The 23,866-nt window shown below is 39.2% G+C and overlaps 1 protein-coding gene across 3 annotated transcripts in view; it reads left to right on the top strand.

The window, feature by feature from the left end:
• Positions 1-8,858: 8,858 nt before the first annotated feature.
• ADGRL2 (adhesion G protein-coupled receptor L2) overlaps positions 8,859-23,866 on the top strand; it is a 129,685-nt gene continuing 114,677 nt past the window's right edge. For all 3 annotated transcript variants that reach the window (XM_035903912.1, XM_035903913.1, XM_009648434.2), the window contains exon 1: positions 8,859-9,023. In XM_035903912.1, the coding sequence (XP_035759805.1) occupies positions 8,951-9,023 (73 nt within the window). In that variant the 5' untranslated portion in view covers positions 8,859-8,950. The remainder of the gene's footprint in view (positions 9,024-23,866) is intronic.

Here is a 23,866-nt window from a genome sequence, read left to right on the forward strand (position 1 = left end):
CTGCAGCACCGTCATATATGGCTTCTCACCCTTGAGTTCCTGCTTTCACTGTAGATGTGTGTATGAGAAAAGCCAATTAAGAAGGAAGAAAAAGAGTTTGTTGATTTTTATTTCATGATTTTTGAGTTCTCAGCCTTCTCAAGTGCTGATGGTACGTAAAATTAGTGAACCTGAAAGACGTGTCGTCTGTCAATGTGTGCTTCTTATTTTTTGTACTTAATACACAAGCAGAAGCCCTCCAAAGGGTTACATAAATTTAGTGAAGTTTCTACCTGTAAGTCGTACTTGCCTGGAGAATCCCTTGTGGGCTTAGAAAGCGGTTAAAGACCATTCTTGGTTGATTATTCTTTCAAAGGTGATGTATTTGAGGTCTCCCATCATTTCTTCCCTTCTTCTGTTGTCAAAATGACAAATTTTGACGTGGCTCATGGCCTCGTATGGGCTGGTAGCACACAGCACTTCCCAGGTTTCTCTGCAAGAGGGGATCTGCTACCTTATAATAACTAAGTGGTTTGTGAATGGTTTGGAAAATACAGATTTATGGAATTACTCTTAGAAGGTTGGGTGGTGGTGGTGGTTTTTAGTGGAACTAAAATGCGGTCTTCTGAAGCTCCTGACTGTTGAGCTGCTGGTGAGAAATTACTGCTCTCTGATCACCGGAATATTAATTGTGCTTCAGAGAAAAGAAACAAAACTAGTGGTAGCTTAAGAAGGGGTTCTTTGAAAGAAGAAAAAGCAACATGCTTAAGTACAGCATGTTTTAAAACATAATTAAAAGTATGCGTTATTGAAATGGTCTTTCATAAAATGCATTATTGTGATGCTATGGTAAATTTTAATACTTGAGGATATGATGGAAGAAGAGGGGTTTAAAAATACCTTTCTTCTGCTGTCTCTATATTTAGTCACGGGTTTTTCACATTTCTTTGCACGCTCATCTGATATATTTTATCCTAGATTACCTCATTGCTCCCAAGAAATCCCTTTTGGTAATATTGATAACCTAATATATGACAGATTTTGGTCATTATTATTTCATTTAGTGGTCATATGTATAGACCAAGAGGGAATCTGAATATTGATTCACCAAATGGCTAGTAACAATGATTTATGAGTCAAGGATTCAGTGCAGCGAGCCAAACAGAGTAGAGATTACATCTTGTGTGCCACCATTGATTTTGTTTCATATTTCACTGCACAGTGATTAGGCCACGGTCTCGCAGATGTTAACGTTCGAGCCATGTTCCTCTCTAAGCAAAGGATATGCCACAAATGACACCCGTGGCATTGTGTGTATATGTATGTGCCGCCTCCTCCTCATTTTTAAAAAATGATAAATATTTTTCAGTTACTTCTTAAAGAGTTGGTATTTTTCTGGTAACAACAAAGGTTTTTGATAAAGTTTTTAAAAATAATCAGAAGTGACTTTGCTGCCCACACAAGCTTGTTCTTGAAAGTTGAACCGTGTCGTTTATATTGAATACACACCACATACTTAAATACGACTGATAGAAAATGAGGTGCTTTAAAATGGATGCTCTCACAGCACCTTCGTGAATCTTTTTGATAATAAGGCTTGGCACATGCCTAGGAAAGAAGGCTTCAGTGCAGTAGTTTCCAGGGGATTGGTGCCACCAAACTGAGGTTTGGGCTTGAATACCAGCGGGCAGCACAGCCGTCCCCGACCGCGCTTGGGTTGCAGGTCCCCAGTGTATGGGGGCTGTACAGCCCCCATGAACCCAGCTTACAGCACGGGTAAAAATGCTGTAAAAGCATGGGTAAAACCGTGTTCTTGTCTGCTCTTGCTTGAAATTTGATTTTATTTTGGAAGTTAGTAGCTCGTGGGTGTTTTGCTGGTAGCTCTGTGCTGGTCTAATGAGGTTGTCTTCAGCGTGTCAGCTGGGAAAGGCGTATCTGAACTCATTTCCCTGCCGAAGCCCGGTGCCGAGCGGTCAGAAAGCAGATCGGGTGCGTTGAAATCCTTGCAGTCATCTAGAGAAGCCCCACGCCGCCACACAGGTACAGACGTGTCCGACCACAGTCCCAGGACTTTTCTGTTTGTTTTGTTTTTCAGTCTACTTCTACTTCAAACAAGTTCTCGCCTGTGAAAAACACTGGATGGGAGGGGGGAAAAAAAAAGAAAGAGATCAGCTAAGTGGCATAACAGCTTTGAGAAATATGGGCCTTTGCAAAGCCTTGTCAAGGCTGTCAACAAACAGTTTACTGTCTTACAAGACTGTGGTGTCTTTGGTTGATGTTAGTCTAGTGATTTTTTTTTTTTCCAAGGGAAAGGAATGATATCTTCTAATATAAATAGATTATTTTGAGGATTTCTCTTCTGTGAGAAGTTTGAAAAGCCTTTGAATTTTCTTCAGCTGTTACGATTGCTTCTTTTGGTTTGTCATACGGTTCTCGGTGTTTTTTATAGCTATTCATTATTTTCGTGTTTATTTTTGATGTTCATAAAATCTGTCCTACGTAGGTTTGAAAATGAGAGCTATTTGTTTTGCAGTTTAATGAAGAGAATGGCAAACAGCCGCAGACAGTGCCTCTGGTGTCCAAAGTGATCAGCATATTTAACATGCTCAGCGTGACACTAAGATATTCCAGCCGATAAGGGCAGTAATTGACTTACAGCATCCCTTGCCCTCCTCCCTTCTTCGGATGCGGGGGATTTATCTTTGAGACCCCTGGAAGATGTAGTGACGCAGAGGGCAGAAGCGTTAAAAAGGTTTTACCTGCGCTGTTTGAGTGGAGGCGGTCTGAGGTAGCGGCACGATGTCGATTCAGGTGGAATACGAGGAATTTGCAATGAGGATTGAGTGGCACCCCCCGCCACCACCCCCTTGATTCTGAGCATTTAGCAAAGGCAAAAAGAGAAGTTCAGACTTGGCAAAAGGAGAGTGCCTGGAGCCAAAAAAAGCCATTCTTATTAGCGCTAGCAAAGGTTTACTTTGCTGGCTTATTGAATGAAAACTCCCTAGAGTGTCCAGGCTTTATCCTGTGTTAACAAGAAGGGGCAAAGCTGGATGTCGGGAATGGAGCGCCGTGTAACGTGTCTGTAAAACACAAGAGTGAGGCCAAGCCGAACTGGAGTGCTGATGAGAAAGGAAAATCTTTGTCTTTTCCTCTTAAAATCCTATTTATTTTCTCTGTGAATGATTGCGGTAGACCACTGAGCTTCTGTGGACTGATGGACTAAATTGTGATGCTGCACTATTAATACCATGTCCGCGCACTGTTTAGTGTCACGCCGTGCATAGGTAGATTGGGTTTTTTGGATGATCTGCTGCGCTGATGAGCTGGGAACCCAGGCTGCTGTGGGGTGGGCATTTCTGTGGCCATTCTAAATTTAGGGTGCACGTTCCTGGCACGCTATTTCAGGCATTCCTCAGGCTCTATCGCTTCAGAGCACAATGCAGCTGAATGCGTCAAAGTAAATTTTTTTTTTTTTGTTGAAAGATTGGATGACCTTGGTCAAATCTTACTGTATTATTCCCTTCCCTGATACTGTATTCCTACCATGCAACTTGTAAAGAGATGGTTTTGGGTTAGAAATCCAGTGTTCAAGGTGACAATTAATGGGGACTGTTCAATACAGAATTGAAGATTAGACTCTCTGGTCCATTTGAAGCATCGAATTGCTTTTAATGAAAAGTAAGTCTTTGTTAACCAATTTTAGACAGAGCAGAGGTAGCATTTCCTTTCTTCTTGTGATATACAACTTGTTTAATTGGAACAGATCAAGGGTTGGTTGTTTACCATAGGTAGTAGAAGGATGCTAAGTAAACCAGCGCAGGGTCTTGCTTGTCTTCAGGGTTTTTTGGTTTTTTTGTAAGATCTCATAATTTTGAAGATTTTCGACAATCTGGTACCGTAGCACTAATGCAAGGTTACTGATGTAAGTAATTTTTTTTAATAACCATACTGAAGACTTAGGAATAGCTCATAGTGAATGCATCTGAAGATAAGTTCAATGTTGAAAATTAGAGCTGGATCTCATTGTCGCTATATACAAAGCGGTAGCTCTTGGATCATAAATGGTGTTAGTCTCTAGTATTTTACTAATGTGGCTTAGGCACTTTTACTAATCACACTGAGCTAATTAAATTCTTATGTTACAGATTATAAGAAGTTTAACTACTTTTTTTTTTTTTTAAATTGGGAAAGCCTCATGATGGGAAGGCACGTGGACACATGATTTCTCAGGAGACCAAGTAGTCTATTATATTGTATGAATATATATCTATTCACCCTTACCTCCTCTTCCCCCTCCTTTTCTCTGCAGAGTGTCTCAGATATATGACAGAATTACTTAGTTTCATAAACTGGGTTATGAAAGGCGATGGGGGTGCTGTGTGTGTGGCAAGGTAGGTCATACAGGATTTATAAGAAGGATTGCCTGGGTTCTGCTAGCTCCTCGGCGCGTATGAGCTGTGCAGCTATGGCTGGTGTTCCTTACCTCTCTGTGCCTCATCGCCTGTAAAGCTAGTGTAATTTTTATTTCTGTAATAGAGATGTTAAAGCTTGACTGAGGTTGCAAGTGCTTCACGGTGTTTCCAAGATGATTTGGAAAATTAACTATATTGTAAAATACATGAGCGTTAGTCTGAAAGGCTCTCAGCTAAAGAAAAACATTCTTGCTTAGCTGGAAAGATCTCTGCGTTCCCCTCCGTCTTAATTGCCTGAAAAGCTGGATGGAACAGGAGGGAAAAGGCAGCTCTTGAGCATGCTGTGTCAGTTGTCCGGAAGCTCTTAAAAGACCCTTTTTTGGCTTTTGACGATAAAACCTTGGGAAGGTTAAACAGAATAGAGTTGGGACGCGGCAGTCCTTTAGAGGTCTTTCTCTTCAAAGATGAAAGTATTTCAAGGAGCATGCTTGGAGCGGCTTTCTCTTATCTCTGGGGTGCTCTTGAGCGATGTTGCGGGGAGAGGGATGGCCAGCAGTGGCACGTATTCTGCAGCGGTCGTGTTCCATCTGTAAGGAGTTTCAGAAGTAGAGAAGAACAAGGAAGCGAGGCAGGGGCACTAAGATATTCTGGACTTGGAGCACAGCTTATGAATGCAGTATGAAGAGATGCCTAACACCTTTGCAGGGTACAGGTTTGAACATTAACATTTCCAGTACTGATCTAGTCTCCTTTAACAGCACATATGCAAAGGAACTTAACAAGGTGATCTTCTCTGTTTCCAGTAGAGGTTTGGTGGGTTTTTTTGCTATGAGAGACTGCAGCATGGCCCAGAGGTAGGGATTTAAGTTACAACTGAAATTTTCTGGGCAGCTTTTATTGCACTCTGAAATTCAAGCAACCTTTTGCTCTAGGGAGTTTCTCTCTGCCCCACCCACAAACCCAAGCCATCAAGTGATCCAGAGAAAAGGTTTATTAAGGTCTGAGGGGAAATAAGTTATTTGCGCAGGACAGCCGCTCGCCATGGTCTCCTTTTTCTGTTTACAAAGAAGTAACTTAATACGTCTTTTTCTGGCCTTACTTGTTTGGTTTGGGATTTGTTGTTGTTGTGAGATGCCACTGCTGGTCTCCGTATCGCTGATGGATGGACGGTCAGAAGGACGCAGCTGACGGCGGTGTCTATAGCCAGAGTGCTCTCTGGCTCCGGCTCATGTCTGGGTACCTTTTTTCAGGATTAGCTTTTGTTACGCTGATGAATAGTTGGTTCAGAACTGCACTGCTCTTTTACTTGGAGTCACATAGAGTTTCTCAAATACATAGGTTGCATGAAAAATTGTTCACTGCGAAGCTGTTAATTTTTATTCGAAAGAAAAGAAAGAAGCAAACCCAAACCCTATTGCATCAGTTTTCAAATACTGCTTAATTTTTTTCTTGCTTTTTTAGAAAAACATGTGTTACTGATAATCTGGTAGGGGCTGCTTAGTTTATTTTGAATTCTTTTTGCAGCAGCACACTGAGTTAAATTCTATGTCTGTAGGCTACAGCAATCTAGAGAGAACAATATATTGCACAAAGCACTTAAATTTGTCCTTAAAATATTTTGCCTTTATTCTTAGTTGAATAGTTTCTGCTGGTTTTGGTATCACAAAACCAGCAATATCCTTTCAGAAACTGTGGTTTCTTATAAAAATAGGTAAAATCAGTCAGTTTACAAGGTCAGGAATTTGAGTTAAAAGAAAAAAAAAAAAAGAAGAAAAGTCTCTGCCGTAAATTTTTGAGCTATTTCCTAGAGGGATGTTGGGTACCGCAAGTGGTGCTTTGATTATTGTTTTTGTTTTTAACACAACCTTTCCCCCTCCCTCCAATTTAAAAAAAAAAGCCCACAAGGAAGCGATGAGTTCAAGGATGATAAAGCACAGCTATGCCACTATCGGCTTGAAGGTGAAGGAAGATGTCTCAAAATCTGGGTGTGCAGTGATGTGTTAGGGAAATAACGATAAAACTTGACTCTCAGGAAGTCAAGCTCTTCTGGACAGACTGGGAGCAATCAGAAGGCTGACTTAATTTCACTTTTAGCCATTATTGTTCCTCATCTATTCTCTTGGATTATTCTGATTGCATACTGAAATTATGCTGATTAGTCTGTAGTGTCTGTGAAATAGTTTTATGATTTTTCCTTTGGGTGCTACAGGTAAAAAAATTACTCCAGGCTCTTCCCAAGCTTTTAGCTGAACTATCTCCAGGGGTTTTTTTTTGGATATATCATGGTGGCAATTTTTTCTTCTTTGCTCAGCAGGAGCTCCTTTGCAATTGTAATTTCTGCTGAATGCAGTGCATCCTTTGTGGATTTTTAGTTTTTTGGGTTTTTTGGGGTTTTTTTTAGTTGCAAAACACTCACAGCCTGGTGTGAAAGATGTAGAGCCGCAATATGACTGTCTCTTCATAAACCGCTTCTGGGTTGTCCTGTAGCAGCTGGTGCATCACCATCTAAATTGAGGGCACATCTTTTACCTCTAGGCACATGGGTCTGTGCCAGGGCGAGCCACGCTCTGGCTGTCCTGCGCCGAAGCGCTCCCTTTGCTATTGCATGCTCTTTGTTGAAATATGTGGAGATAAAAGCGCCTGTGATTGAAGAGCACCTGTCTGTAGTTGGAAATCGGAAAAAGGGTTTGTTTTTATGTATAAGTAAACATAAAATCAGTCGGTCTCAGTTCTCTTTCATTTCCCTGTGTGAGAAATCACAGGCACGCTTGTGTGGTGGGAGAGGGATGCCTGCGCTGAAGTGGCATCGCTCCTCTTAAAGAGGAGCCAAGTGAAGAAGCCTGCTTGGCTATTTAATAATCTCCTATTCTGCCACCGTTGCATTGCCTTCATTGAGAGCCAGGGAAATTGTTCCATAATGTTTTGTGTTAATTCCAATCTGTCTCTCCTTGGGGGAAAAAAGCAAGTGTCAGTCTTGTTGCTGTCTGTGTGCTCAGGGAACAAACTTATCATTGATTAATATTAACATTGACTAATATAAAAGGAGTTACTCTTTCTACTTCTGAAAATGATCTGCGGTTCACAGAATTGCTTTGTCTGGCGTTGTGTGCTCTTCATCCTTTCCAGTTCTCCTTGCCAAAAGGGTAAATGTATTTTTAAAGCCCTCAACATGCTCCAGTACTTGTAAGACTCATAAGTGGCCCTTGGATCCTGCCACTTAAATTTTTACACGGTCATTGCTGTATGTTTTTAGAGTAATGTTAATTTCAAATATCTCAGGAATACAACCACGCAAATCCCGTCCATTGGTCTTGGAGAGACCAAGCCAATGTGGCACCAGACCCGGCTCTTTGGATCTGTAATTGCCGCAACGTTCAGAGTGTCATTCGTCCAGAGTTGTTTCGCGTATCTGTAATACATAGAGACAGCTTGGTAGTTAAAAAGCATTTGTTTTTATATGGATGTTCATTTTTCCCTAGCTTCCCAAACTCTAATAGTCGGGGCTGAAGCATGATCTGGCTCCGTCCATGAGATATGGAAGAGGAAGTAGGTACTTAGCTGGCTGGTGAGGGAATGGAGTCATTAGGGAAAGGGAGCACTCTGCTGTCAAATCTTCTATCACACCAACTGCACTCTATCACCATAATTATATTTTTCAAATGCAAATGATAGCTTTAAGAATTCTTCCTTTGGTACATCGTTTACAGGAGCAGTTGGGTTCATATTTCTCAGTCAGAGACAAATCTCGTCAGAGGCTAAGGACAGGAGAGTCTCATCCGTTATGTTTATTCCCTTGTCTCTGGAAGTGTTTATTGGGTAGAAACACAGCAAACTGTAGAGTCATACGAAGAGGCTTCCTCGCCAAAGAGAGTGTTTTGTTGGCAAAGTTGCTGTGAGGGCTCCTCCTCCGAGGAGAGCGACCTACCTTAGCACAAGGGGAACGCGGGAGCCGGGCAGGGAGGAGGCCTGCAGAGCTGTCCCGTGGAGCGGAGTCGCTCCGTTGTTCTCAGCTGCTCCATGTTCCGAATCATTAAGGAAAATGGCAGTGCCCTAGCTGTAATGGTATTGTTGTTCTTTGTGGTAGAGAAATGGCGTTTGTGTCAGGTTTGGGGAGTGGGAAAAGCTTAGCCTAGTCATCTGCAAATCCAATTTCTTATATTCAGAGAAAACGTTCTTTTTTTTTTTTATGTGTCTTAGTGCAAGTACATCAATTACATTCGTACTTTCAACTTTAACGTGTATCATTATTTGGCATTCTGTTTAATGATCACTGACCTCAAGAGATTACACCCCACAAACCTGCCAAATTCCCAGCTACAGTACAGGTGTACTGTCAGCTTTTATTAAACATTTCTGTCTTCATGTCAAGTAAAATTTGGTATTCCAAATTATTGGTGTTCAGCTATTGATGGATTTTTTTTTTTTCTCTCTTTTTCTTCCAAATCCTCTGCTTCTCCAGGTATGAAGATGAATAATGCAGACCACTGGTTTCGATGATGCTGGGCTTTTATAACTGGATTCATTAAGGAATACAAAGAAAATTCTTACAGGGATCAATAATGGTGTCTTCTGGCTGCAGAATGCAAAGTTTTTGGTTCCTGCTCATTATCAGCTTCCTGCAGTGTACTGAAGGTAAGCTTTAGTTTATTTTTTTACTTGAGTTTGCAGATGAGATGAATGGTCTGTACAATTAATTTCTGTGAGATGACTTGAAGTTTTAGGATATCAAACTAAAAGTATCTGTAGCATGTTCCAGGTTTAATTTGTAGAATTCAAATTGTTCTCGTTTTTAATGAAAAAAGAAAACATATTTTTTGGTTTTGATACAGTGTGGTATGTTGAAACTGAAATGCAGTGTTCAGGCAACTGAAGTGACAGAATTAATATCCTTGATTGGAAGGTGCCTTATTTTTGGACTCGTCCTGTTTCTTCTTTTTTCTGTTCCTGTTGTGCAACCATTTAGAAGCAATGTATAGATATGTTAAATGTGATATAAAATAGCTAAACCATGCAAATGAAATACCTCTTTCACTTTTGTAATTTGGCTGGCTGAAAATAAAATGGCAAACACTTTATTAAGGTTAGAAATATGCTAGTTAAATTTCAGGAAATAAAACTCGAAGTGCATACAGGGATAGCATCTACTTAAAATTATTTTTGCTTTTTAAAAAGAAGGGAAAAATACTTCACACTGTCAAACGTGGTGTTTAAAATAGCTCTTAAATTAAAGATATGAGGACAGAAAAAGCATTTTTAGATAAGCTGTTGTATCATCTATTCTTTATCTGTTTTCCTTCATGAACTCTGTTTTGTCCAGTTAGTCTGTCTCCCCAGCTGTTCTTTTGGCCCTTTTAATTAGTAATAGGGAAACGCAAATGAACGATAAGGAAAACATGGTTTATTAATTTTTAATTACAAATATTTGTATAGAACATGAGGCTATTTCTGGGTATAATCATTGTGATTGACTAGATTGCAGGTGAAGAGACTGGTTTAGTAATAAAGTAGCACCACCATGCTATGTTATGTTATTCAGTAATCGGTGCACGATATATAGGCTTCTTCAGTGCATCTGTGGCGTGATCTCACCATCTTTTAAAGCATGTACATACCTTACCCAGTCAAAATTCTTTGATTTTTAAGGCTAAATTTTCAGACATACTTCAGGAAAGCTGTTCTGCCTCCCCCTCTCTTCTTTCCCAAATCTATACAAACAAAAAGGATCTAGTCCCCAAAAATGGCAAAACTCAAGATTAAAAATTTAAATACTGTGTGCAGTCTTCCATGTTCACCATGTAATTTCCTAAGCATTTATTCTAGACTAAGACTCAGATCTTGTGTTGTACTGACAGACAAGCTTTGCTAAAATAGGTTATTCGTATGTATGTGTGAACGTACACATATATCAGGGAATGCGTCCTAGGAGTCTTCATGATGGTTTTTGAACATGGGGAAGTCTCATTTCACTTAAATAGCTTTCACAGTCAGTTTCCCTTCCCTCCCCTCTTTCCTCTTAAATATTGCCAGGATATATTAGAAAAACTGGCATTTCCCACAGCACACTGCAGATCTTGGATGGTTTCACCCTTGATGGGATTTCTGATGTGGTAGCTGCTCTACTGGCTGCTCTCTTGGTGTCTGTTGAGTCTGTGGACTTGGGTATAATCTCACTTTTGTAGGAAAGTAAGTGCCAACAGCTTGAAGGTAAAATGCTTTTCAGCCTCTTTCACAGGTAAGGAAAGTAGATGCATATTAGGAGAATGGCTGGTAATAACTTTTGTTAATTATAAATGCACTTAGGTTGCAAAAGTGGTTGCACTAGTTGAAACCAAAGGTCTAGGAAGTGGAGGCATCTAAGTTTTTTCTGAATTTTTAAAATCCTAAGGATTTTATTTGTTACTGTAATTGTTTCAAATGCCTATATCTGCTACATTTTACAAAGATCCACGAGAGTACTTGCAGTTTAATGCTATGGGGTGGTTGAAAACATTTGAAAACAGAAAGGAAAAGCAGACAAACAACTTTCTCTGGTTTGGTTACAGTAGCAAACAGCATGCTGCAAAGGGTGTTTTATCAGCTGAGTTTGGAAAGGAAAAAGTCAACTGAGAACTTCTGCAGATGGAATTTTTGCCATTTGCAGAAAGCTAATTTTCATTGTCATCTGTAATATTTCAAGTTCATTTTGTTCTGTCCCTGTTTTTCTTGCTTTTAGTAGCCAGTAGCAATCTTTTGATGCTTCAGTTGTGAATTTACTTTTTTAAAGTCTATACAAGAGCTGCTTTTTCAGCTAAAAGAAACAGGGAAGGAAATTGGGAGCAGATAACAGAATCATACCAAATTAATTGTAAATTCTTAAAATAAATGAAATATTGCAGCTCTGTGTACTGGAAATGAATATTAATATAGAGTTGGCTTCCAGCCACAGAAGCAAAATGAATACCGCATTATTACACTTTCTCACAAGATTACATTGCCTTCTGCTTCAGTAATGGGAGATGCCAAGTGTAACGTGCTTTAGTAGCACTTCATGCCTGGAAGTATGAACATGAACAAAGGTTAAAATAAGAGCATCTAACTTTTGCTAGAAATAAGAAAATCTTTAATTCTCTTGCTTGGAACTTAGGTTTTTTTATAGAAATCTTATGTGTATCTGCAGGTTGTTGCTGTTGGCGGGGGAGATGAAACCTGGCTGAATTCCCTGCTGTTATATTTTAATGCTTCTGTACAGTTAAATGGGGGGGGAAGATCCTGGGTGTGGACAAGTGACTCATTTGTTCATATAACGAAACATTTTCCAATCAAGTTAAAGACTTCATTACTCTCACAGTGCCTTAACTTTAACTCACCAGGGAATTAGTAAGTAGGCACAGTTACATGAAGGCTGCAATTTATTGTAGTGTCGCCTATCCAAATAGGAATGGTCTTTTCAGTTAAGAAGGTCTTGGTTTTGCTTTGTTTTTCCTGGCTAGAGCAGTCCAGGTGGGGCTGCTTTTGAAGCAGTCTGTTCCTTCAGGTAAAATGAACCTGGAATGGACAAGTGCTGGTGGCTGGAGGGAAAACCGCGCCATGTTATTATACACTGCTGGTACATTGATCAACAACAGGTCAATATTGTTGTGTACAGGCTTGAAAAACATTGTTATTACCATCAACAGCAAGCATTGCAGACCTAAATAAGGAAAACATGAGAGGTAGGAAAAAAGACTGAAAAGCTGAAATCACGAGCTTGAATATTAATGCCATTTTGGAAGGGATTTTTCTGTCCCTTTTTCTCGCATATTCTACTATGTGTCTCTCTTTAAAACTACAATTTTATTACAAGAGACACAGAATCCCAGAATGGCAAGGGTTGGAAGGGACCTCGGGAGATCATCTAGTCCAACCCCCCTGCTAAAGCAGGTTCATCTAGAGCATGTTACACAGGACTTTGTCCAGGCAGGCTTTGAATATCTCCAGAGAAGGAGACTCCACAACCTCACTGGGCAGCCTGTTCCAGGGCTCTGTCACCCTCAGAGTAAAGAAGTTTTTCCTCATATTCAACTGAAACCTCTTAGGTCTCAGTTTGTACCCATTGTCCCTTGTCCTGTTGCTGGGCGCCACTGCAAAGAGTCTGGCTCCGTCCTCCTGACTTCCACCCTTAAGATATTTGCATGTGATGATGAGGTCCCCTCTCAGTCTTCTCTTCTTCAGGCTGAACAAGCCCAACTCTCTCAGCCTTTCCTCATCGGGGAGATGCTCCAGTCCCTTAATCATCCTAGTTGCTCTCCTCTGGACTCTTTCTAGGAGTTCCTCATCTTTCTTGAACCGGGGAGCCCAGAGCTGGACACAGCCAGCCTGAAAGAACTACCTTGGAAAGTCGCTTGAACAGGAGCTGGACGGGTAGCTGTGTGAAGCTTGGCCTCGTGCCGTGGCTGATTTGCTGGGGGAGATGGGAGCTTCCGCTGTGGCTGTGGTGGAGTCCATCCCCACCCATCCCACGCCACTCCAGCTCTCCGGTCTCACGGAATGAGTGGGTTCCTGCTCCTGTCGGTCCCATGCAGTTGAGTGTCTCACCTTTACTTACCTGTTTCCCATGAACTGTAGGAAAGAAATGACTTTTGACACCACCTCTATATTTTTTCTTTTTTTTTTTCCCTTTCTAATTAGGTGAGATCATCCAACAAGTTAAAAATTATCTGAGAAAATACAGAAAGTCAGGGAGTGAGATCACACATGCCTTGTTTCCATAGCAAAGCGGAGTAAAAAGCTTATTATACATATTATTGGTTTCCTCTTCAAGCAAGTTAAGACAGATACACTAATATGCATATGAAAAAAAGATGTCAGAGCTAAACATTCTGATTAAGATTCGGTTTTGGACTGTACAAATTTTGATATTTTAAGCTTTATCTTGCTTACAAAGTCCACCTTTTTGACTAGCTTTAGATGCCTTTTGTTTATATTCTCTTCTACTGCTTGAGAAGCACTGAAATAATTTTCTTTACTTACATTTTATTTTAATCAAGGTTTAATATAATTTTAATTCATTTTATTATGAATTATTATCTGTGCTTTGTCCAAAGGAAGAAGCATCATGCTTTCATTATCTATTTAATTCTGTTTCCCTAAACAGCATTGATGTTTTTTAAAAAAAATCCAGCCTGTCTTTGCCTCTGAATGTATATTTTAATTAAAATTACGCTGAGAAATATAAATTCTTGTAAATTCCACTTCTGCCAGCCAAGGAGCTGAGTATTAAATTGGAAGAAGTTTTAAGTGTGTATCCAACTAAATTGGATCCAAGCAGTGCATTTACTAAAGAAAAGACATACTAAATACAAATAAGGTACATTGGGCCACTAGAAAGGTATTTTCTGTTTTGTGTATTGCTTCAGACGTTCGGCCTCCCGTCAAGCCACTCACAGTGTCTACGGCAAATGGCACAGGTACTCCACAAACCGGAGAAGCATGTTGGTTTTCCTGCACATGTACTAGGAAGTATTAGTAGGATTTTGCCCAGGATAAAAACTCCAAAAACCTTGTACCCTGAACTTGAGAAGAAATCAACTTCTGTTAATTAGCGGATTTAAGTTCTACAAGGGGTGAAACCCATTACGGAGTCATGCAAGAGCAAACAGGAGCACTAATTTAATTTCTAGCCGGGGAATTTATCACAGTGAGGGCTCTGTGAAGCAGTCAGTAGGCAGCTACTTGGCTTAACAGAGGTTGCAAAGCATCCGTAAGCCCAGCCAGCATACTAAGGCCAGCAGCCAGTTACTGCCTGCCCTTTGGAGGATGGCTCTAATACGCCTTCCAATGCCATCTTCATTTTTATCATATACACCGAATAGGTTTTATGGTTCTTTAGAAAAATTTTTATTTTACTTGGTTAATGCAGATTTATGCAGAAGAAAATACCACTGTGAAGGGAGCAGTTGGGTTTCTGCAGAAAGCGACCTCTGCGCTGAGTCTTGTTTTCTTTCCTGGAAGAGCATGCCATTTTTTGCTGGGATATTCTGGTGCATACTCATCTGGGACATCTCTTTTTCCTTTTCTGAAAGAGGTGTAGGCCCACGGTATCTTCGAAAAGGAAATTGGTCTAAACAATGAGACCATACTTCTTAAAGAAGAACGTCTGTGCAACTTTTCAAGTGCATTTCCAGAAAATAGAGACTGACAGACTGCCTGGAAAAGCCAGCTTCTTTAGTGTGCTGGCAGTGAATATCCTTTCATATTCCCTGAGCAGCGAGGGTCTGCAGGATCCTATGCTGTAATGTTGCATTTTTGAAACCAAAGCAAAACCACGCTATTTTAGAATGTAGAAGAAACTTGTAGAAGAATGCTTGAAGAATGATTTTAAATTCTATACTAACGTTTATATGAGAATTTGCTAGGAAATGTTAACGTAAGGGTCTTACAATTTAAGCGAAGAAAAAAGTATAAATGCATAATTACTAGGAGATGAATAATAGTATTACTATTTTAATGCACTCTCTTCTTCCTCAGTTACTTAAAAACATTCTCCTTTATGGAGGGGAGATTTTGCATCTTCTTGAGCTCTGTATTCAGAAGAAGAAGAGAACCCTGTAGCGTGTAAAGCTGTACAAAGGCAGTGTGGTGTGCTAAGGGCAGATGTTAACACTTTCAGGGCCCTCCAAGCTATTACTTCAGTTTACCATCTTTTTCGCTGTAACCTCAGTGGGTCTCGGTGGACGGGGCGAGCCATGCAGTTGACCACCGCAATGAGAGGGGATTGACTTAACCTTCAGCTAACCTGCACTGGCACCATTGCCTAAGGGGCTTTTCTTTTAGAAAACATAAATCTGGGCATATTTTAGATTAGTTTTTAGTAAGGTACCTTTTCAAGAACACAATAGCAGAATTTGGACACGTGTCCAAAATTCGTTAGTACTCTTGTTACTAAATATGGAAAAATACATAATTTATTTTTATTAACGCTTGTATTTTTAAAAGTATTTAATTACTTTCCTTTCTATTTAATGTCAAATGGAAGAATACTGTTTGTCTTAGTAAAAAGGATTTTTATATAGATTTAACAACATTGTCTTTCTTTATATTGTACTTTTAGGTCATAGTGTAAATGGAACTATAAGTGCCTGAAGCATCTGATATCAGTGAATGCCTCAGCACTGGCTTTTTTATTACATTTAGTGTCCTTATGATCAGATTATAAAAATTATCATAAAGTATAATGATTTTAGATTTAATATTCGTTGCCAAGTTCTACAAGCACATAATGGGTTTTATACTTGCGAGTAGATCCATTGATGTTCGCAGTCTACCTCTGTGAGTAAATGGTACAGAAAAGTAATGCATTCTGTGCTAATTGTGTGTTGTACAGATGTCTTAATAGCAGCAAGTGTATGTAGGACGAAAGCACTACAGGAAAAGGACTTATGCAAACAGCTCTAATGTATGTTTCATATATGTGCCCGCTTCTGTGTTGTGATGGTGTTCCAGCTTGTGTTACGTGAGGAAGAGGAGAGAAAACCATTCACAGGGAGAAGTTCTTGGCTTGTTGTCCATCCATACTCGTGTCATAAATGCACTTAATAGTATAGGAGCTCCCAACGTGCTGTTATGCAGTTGTATATATTTATACAGTAACCTTCATGGAAGAGACGTTAAAAATTGACTGGCCTTTTACAGTGGTTAATTAGTATCATATTTACTCATCAACATTGGTTGGTTAGAAGAATATTTACAGTTGCTCCCTCTGATTATTTTTTTGTTGTTTATTATATGGCTTTGTACTTGGATAATATTGGCTCTAAAGCAGCACTTCATTGTATTATATGCTGTCCAAGTACAAAATTAGAAGAAAGGAAGATAAGGAAATAAAACACATACACATGCATAGCGAAGGTTCGTGTACTTTCAGTTTTACATGGTACTTATTATGTGCCTGTGTTGGTAAAACCACAGTACAGGTTTTTTATTTCTAATCACTTCAAATTTGATAAAATTTCATGCTGTCAAAGCTGGATCAGCTCCAGTTTTACTCACTTCTATAGATAGTACTAGTTTATCCGTTGACGATGTTGTTTGGATTGACATTTTGAATGAGACCCATGAATGCTGGATATTTTACCAATCATCGTTAGCTCTTTTTCAGGAACACTAAATTTTTTACATTTTTAACACAGGGTAAATTTTGTATGGGTGATTCTGTAAATGAGCCACACCTCAAATCCAAAGACATTGTATGGGAAACTGAATATGCAGTTCTTTCTGATAGATAGGAGCTGAAAAAATCCTTTTGCTTGAAGGTGTCCCAAATTCCTACCCTTCCAGAAAGAGCCTTGAACTACTCCACTGGCTTTCAAACCCCAACTGTGCTAAAGCTCTTTGTGTTTCTGTAATCTTGATTTCCTGGCTTTCTTTTGAAGTCTAAAGAAATAGAGCTGTATGAATGTTAGCTCGGTCCGTGGGTCCGTCTTTCAACAGGGAGACCATTCACCCGTGTCCCGGTGACATTAAGGCAACCCATGTAGACGTACGCGAGCGTGTTGGCGGTGGTAGAGGAGATTCCCTGGTTGTTGTTCCCGAGGTTGGACCCATCCAGGTGGTTGGGAATGTTCCATTCTTTTTGTTTTCTCAATTTATACTAGTATAATAATCACTGATGTGTTCTCGGTGTATAAAAATCTCTGTGTGTGAGACTAGTTGGGAAGCAAAATGATTTTTTTTTTTTTTTATCTGTTGCCTGAGCAACACATACATGTGAGAAACCCAGGGGGACCACATAACTTTCAGTCGTTGGATACAGCACTCAGTGAGTTTTATGAGGGATCTTGACGATGGAAGGAGAGATGGCTTTTGTGTTCTCCCTTGTCAGGGATTTTGATGTCTCTCTCAGGAGTTTAGGTAGTTTTGTTCTCTTCCAGCAGAAAGTACAATTAATGCAAGATGCTGTTTGAGCAGTTTTGCTGTTAAAATTGAGTTCAGTAATTCATTTAGGAAACCTGAGAGGAAGTTGATGCTGAAACCAGATTCTTCTATCTGCTGCATTTTTAGTTGGAAAAGCAATGAGAAATGTTTGCTTTTTAAAGACTTACTGGTATTTCGTATCACTTCTGTTTTAACTATCTTCCTAGCGAGCTTCAGTCGGATTTGCCGGTTCACCACTGATCCTGTTTGCCTTTGCATGGGACTTGGTCTGCCTTCCACAGTGTTTCACATTAATTTCTCCTATTTCTCCCCACTGAGCTGCCCCAGTTATTTTCTGTGAGTTAGGCTTGCAGATTGCCTTTAATATTTTTTTTTTAAATTATAAAGTGTTACTTTAAGAATAAAGTTATGATTTATTCTAAGCCATCGTTAACATTTATCATTGAAAGTCTGTTGGAAAAATGTGGATTTGTGGCTTAGAACTGATCATGCTTTTTAGTGGCTTAAGATAAATAAGCTTTTAGTAAACAAAACCGAACAGTTTGCTGCTTATGCTTTTGCATCATTTAATTTGCAACAGATGAAGCTGGCATGCGTGAAGAGTGAGGCATGGAAAGTACTAGAGGGCAAATGGGTGGTTTGTGATGTGGGTTATTACCCGTAAGGATGGATAGAGTCCACAGAACATCACTTCATGTATTAATGTACCAGCTGGAAAAAAAAAAATATATATATCAGCAGAGCATATCGTGCATAAACTGTTTGGTTTAGGCCTTCAATTCAAATCCTGCTCAGCAATAAAGAAGTTTAAATCTAATACATCTTAATGCTAGTGTAGAGAGATATATATATCTATCCCTTCATATACATAAAAAGCATGCTGTGCAAATACACTTTTAAAAATTCAGAATAGAAAAGTCTGGAAGTCATCCATATGTAAACTGTCGTGAAGGATTTATAATGTACAGTGTTTTGTTCTACACTGTAAACTAAGGGCCGACAGAAAAACGGTTGAGAAATGTGTCTAACCACCAGTGGTTTTCTTTACCAGTTACACTGTAATCTAGCAATACGACAATTACTTTGTTATATGTATTAAATGTAACAGTATAACAATTAATTTGCTCTATAAATTATTTTGAATTTCACTCTGTTAAATCAGCAGAGTCCTAACTCAGTCCTGGCAACAACTCCAGGTATAGATACCATAATATGCAACCTTACCTCCTTTGATGCATTATTTTCTGGCTCTTGGATTTGCTATGGATCCATTTTAACAGCATTTCTATGTTGCCTTCTTTTTACAAAAGGTTTTTTGAATTATGGGAAGAGACTTTCTGAATATTTGCTATTAAAAGTTTGTCACCGTGGTAATGCCATTTGTAACAGACTTTATTTACCTGAAAGCCTTGACTGTTTCCATTCCTTTTAATTCCTTTTTTTATTTGTCTGGGTTTTGGGGTTTTTTTTGTTTTTTGTTTTTTTTTTTTTTTTTTTTTTTTAAAGTAAAAATCTAGTGACAATAATGGGGAAAAACTTTACTAAAGAGTATCTTTGGTCAAGGTATGAATGATTGTGACCTGACAAGAATTCGTTCTCTTGATCCTATTTCCATTTGGAGCAAGGGATTGGGGGGGGAAGAGAAAAAAAAAAAAGGTGCATTTAAAAGCATTCAAAGATGTTAAGCAACAATAAAACTCTGTAACCATTTAAATGACAGCAGCTGACTATTTGAATTAACTTTGTGTTTGGCTTAATTTGGGGTCCTAATTATTCCTAACTTACGTGAGTAGATTTCAATTATACAATACTGCAGGGATTTGTAGCTAAGGCAACTGAAGGAATCATTTTACATAAAGTAATTTTGTTCAACTGATTAGGCAGGTTAAAATGGAATGATAGAAAATGGGAACTCTTGTCTGATAAGGCCCAATGAATTGTTTCCAATGACACTATGAAGAAATAACACGAGGAAAGCTCATTATTGAAAATTTTGAGAATTTCTATGTGACATGTTTATACCTTGATAACGTGGCATTAGTTAACCGCTCACAAACAAGTGATTCTCAGGAGCATTAATGGCAGATCTATCACGAAAAGGCAATTCACATTTTTATGGCACCTTAGTTTGGTCTCCATGAGGTGACTTTTCCTAGAAGCTTGTTAACTAAAAGGTTAGTTCTTAAAAAGAATTTTTTAATACATATTTATTTATTTATGCCAGTTAACCATTTAAATAGGCAAAACATGCTATGTTTACTGCATGGTATTTTATGTTTTAGACATAAAAGCATTTATAGACATACAACTCTCATCTCCAATATCCCATTTATTAAAATTGCTGTTCCATGAAAATAATTCTCAATTATGCTACATCCTTAAGATAACCTGGGGGAATGAGAGGTGAAGGAGGTGTTGGAATAAAAGACTGTGGAATCCATTTCCATTTGTATTACCCACACAAATGTATACCCTTCACTGAGAATTAATTTTTGAACAAATTACCTGCATAGTTTGAACTTAAAAACAGGGGGTTTTTTTTAAGATATGTATATATTTAACAGTGTGTACATATATATTCTCAGTTAAAATCTCTTTTTTATTCTTTGAGCATTTATAAAGTCATGTCTCCTAAATTAGACCTGCAGCATAGGTAGATGTTCCTTTTGATGATGGCAGACTGAATGCTTATTTTGGTTTTTCCCTGGGTTTTTCATACTCACCTTTTTTTGGTTTCCTCAACCAGAGTATTGAAGGTTACAAGAACGCTTATTCTGCTGACTCAGGGGTTACAGACAGCACAATAGCATGTCCGAAGCCTAAACTGATAAGTCTCATTTTAGAGCTGTCAGATTTGCCCGTGTCATTTTGAATATACACTTAGACCTTGTAGTCAGAGGCTTCTAGAGAAGCACTGCAGTCGTTTTCTGTGTATGTTGTGTTTATGAGATCAGAACTTGAAGTAGCTTTAATGAGGTCAATGTAAGGCTTTGATGCTGTTTAAAGGGAGGAAAAAACCCACCTACAAAGCATATGGTTAGTATGTGTAACAGTAATTTCTAAATTAGATCCCAAATAAATACTTTAAAAAAAATAATTAATTTACACAATAATAAATCCATGTGCGTCTCTCCTCCTCCTCCTGACAAATTCCAGTTTTCTGTGGAAAATACGTATTTTTGATCATATATCTGCTGTTAACATATTAACACTACACACTTTCAATTAGTACTGCTGACAAGTTATTTAGGAAAGTCTCTGGAGCATGTGGAGATGTGCACAGCTTCTCCGTGTCAGGTGTTTGCTTTCCAAAGTGAAAGCATTAGGATTTAATTATCAGAAGATGTTTGCGGTAGGCAGGGCACCTTTGGAAGACCATCAAGGGCAAACCTGCAGGTGCCCTCCACACACCTGGGCAGGAGGAGATGTGTGCCTGCCCCAGGAGCCAACGTCACCGAGGTCGGGCACGGCAGCGCTTCTGGGTACGTGCACATCACGTGGGTACCCCACATCAGTGGGGTGAGCCAGGTAACGCTGAGCTGCAGTATTTTCATCTGATGGTGGTGGTGAGCATTGAGTCCTGCTCTCTCACTCCATCACCCTCCCTTGTGCTGGTTCTGGCACCCACCTGGTGGCCCTGTGGTGGGCTGATAGGGGGAGCAGGACTGGCAGAAGACAGTCTGTCTTTCTTTTGGGAAGATGCTTCCCCCAGTCGCCTCCCTGAACCATGTCACCCTGGCATCGGGCGTTGGACAAGTGGAAGAGGTGTAGGTCATGCTCAGAACACTCCGTGCTTAGGTACATGAAAAAATAGTGAGATCTGCGCGTCCACTGGAGTTTGGGAAGCCACTGTGCCAGATGAATGGGTATGTTCTTTCCAAGGGGGAAAACAGGTCTGAAATATGTCATTCTTTGTTAGAATCTAGTACTGGTTTGACTCTTGAGTTAACACGATTAATGCTGCTTTGTGGAACTCTTGTCATCTAAAGTCAGAGTATCTAGAGCCTGAATCTCCTTGATTTAGTTATGAAGATGGCAAAGGGTATCCCAAATTGTCTGCAAGTGTTTAAAAAGAGCAAATACAAAGACTGTCTCTGCAGCTCTGTAAGGGTGTGGTTAGGTAGATGGCAGAGTTGCATCTGATTTTTGCCCTGGAGAGGGAAACAAGATTTTTCCAAAGGACTCATTTCCCAGATAAGCCAGTCCTTTCAAATGCGCTTTAGGGATTTTAAGATTGTGCACACTTTCAAGGGAACTGGAAATTGCCTCATTGTATCTTGGTCCTTCTAGCTGAGATTTTTTTTCTTTCGCTGGTAGTCAGTGTTTGAAGCTTCAGAGGAAGGTGCCAAAATACCACAATGCACAACCTAGCCTGCTTACAGTGGCCATTTCTTAATTTCTAACTCCCAGTAGGTTTATCCCAACTCATTGCTTAATTAAATACTTTAATATCCTAAGTTATGTCTTCAGGTTTTGGAGTGCATTCCTGTGGTCATCAATCTCCTTGTCTTTTGTAGGCTTTATTTGTTTTAGAGACATTATCATTTCTCCGTCTCCTCACCCCATTTCCAGGTCATTTAAGGAGTATACTGAGTAACACAAGTGTCCTTGTAAACTTTCTCATCCTGTTTCTCTCCCTCCATCATCCGTTTCTGATGATCTACGCCACCTCGCAAACCTCAGCTGTGTGGAGGAAATCATTCAGCTTCTCTGCATTGTCTTCCTTAGCCTTAGCTGGTCACCTAATTCAGCAAACCCGTCACTTCTCACACAAAAGTAGGCTTCCTACTTTTGTTGTACTTAAAGAACTTCTGGTTATGAAATCATTGGAAAACATTTTGGAAAAACACCTGGGAGTTTTAAGATGTGCACAGAACATAGGCATGGAAAAATACAGCACAGAGTCAGGAGACAAAACCAGTCATATTTTGCCAGTTTGGTTAACTTCATATAGTGATGATACAAGTCCTAGTGCCAGGTACTTTTCTTTAATTTTGCACCACAGTTATAAATTTTGCTTTATCTAATTGCAGCAAACTTTTTCTGCTCAGCAGATTTTTCTTCTTGCTGAGCAAGTAGTGTGTTTATATGGATGATACTCGGGTATATAAACTTGGTTTATGGATGTTTAAGGGCTTATAATTTTCTCTTTAAAGTCAAACTTAGTTTTTAATTTTTTTTTAATGAAAAGATTTTATGGCCAACACATGCCCCATGAGAAAAGGAAGAAGTTACAGATGGTTCAGAGGAGAGGGTCTGCTTCATACATAAAAACTTCATGTCAGCATTTCAACAGAGCATTTTCTTAGGGTATCTCTGTTATCACTGACACTTTCACATTGACAAGCATATGGGATGTAGTGCTGAATGTGTAAATTGAAATGATCACATCTAGCATTTCCCTCTACCAGGTGCCAGTTTGCTGCTGCAGCTCTGCACTTAATGTTGAAGGAGGAGTGCTAGGAGTAGTTTCAGTTGCTAATTACCTCTTATCTCCAGTACATAGTCCTTGGGCAAACAGCTTACCCAGGTGTTTTTGAGAACACCTATCTGGACAGTGCAGGATTGCAGGTGGTCCTGTGGTGACAGTGCAGCGTGCAGAACACGTAAGAAATCTCCATCCATCTGTGTATGTGGTTTTTGGGTTGTGTGTGGTTTTTTTTTTTTTTTTTTTTAAGTCTTCAGTGAAGAACAGAAGACAAATTTGAGAGAATTTTTCTGCCTTTACAAAATTTGTCAGTGTGAAAAGCAGAAGACTGCTGTTCCTCAGCCCAAGAAAAATGTGTGCATGTGTTTATTATGTTGGAGGGTTTTTTGATAACAAACCTGATTGTCCTGTCTTGTGATTTCAGCAGAAAGTGAAGTACGTACATGCCAGTAAGAGTTTTGCAAGGACCTGCAAGTTAAAATAAATAGAATGTGGTGGTTTAAGGAAGTGGTAGAGTCTAAATTGCCTTTCAGTACTCCTTTTCCAGGATCCAGTTTAACAGGATTATATAATTTTACTAATACCACTTTGATCTGTCATTTATACAAAAAGGCAGGCTTTCCAAAGCATTTGCCTTACATGTTCTTTTTGGGCTAGACTTAATCACTTGCAGAACTGATAATATTTTCTCATTCTTTAAGAATTCATATTACAGTCTTACGCTTAATATGACTGTGGTTTGAGTACGGAATGGTAAAAGCAGCTTTTTAATTCATAATCCAGTAATTCAGACAGCTAAATTATGCCTCCCTTTACCTGATATTTATTAAAATGAATCCAAAGAACCTTCAGAAGCATTGATGTCATCCAGTTGCCCTTTTAGGTTTCTTTAATGCTGTTTATAGAATAGAATCATTCCTTACTCTGAGTAAGCTCAACATCTGTTTCTTTCCGATTTCTCCTTACATTTTTCCACACTTCTCATAAGAGTTACAGTTTTCATTCTCAGGCATGCTGTATAGTCCAAAATTCATGATGTTCACTTGAGCATCAGCTAAGACAATTTTATTAGTAGTTGCACCTTCATGCTTATTATATTTCTTGCCTTTCTTCTGCAAGTTAATATTTACTAGTGCTCAGGAGTCGTTACCAGCAA

Source organism: Egretta garzetta, unplaced genomic scaffold (assembly GCF_000687185.1).
Source record: "Egretta garzetta isolate BGI_Z169 unplaced genomic scaffold, ASM68718v1 scaffold31, whole genome shotgun sequence".
In the NCBI taxonomy this organism is placed as follows: domain Eukaryota; kingdom Metazoa; phylum Chordata; class Aves; order Pelecaniformes; family Ardeidae; genus Egretta; species Egretta garzetta.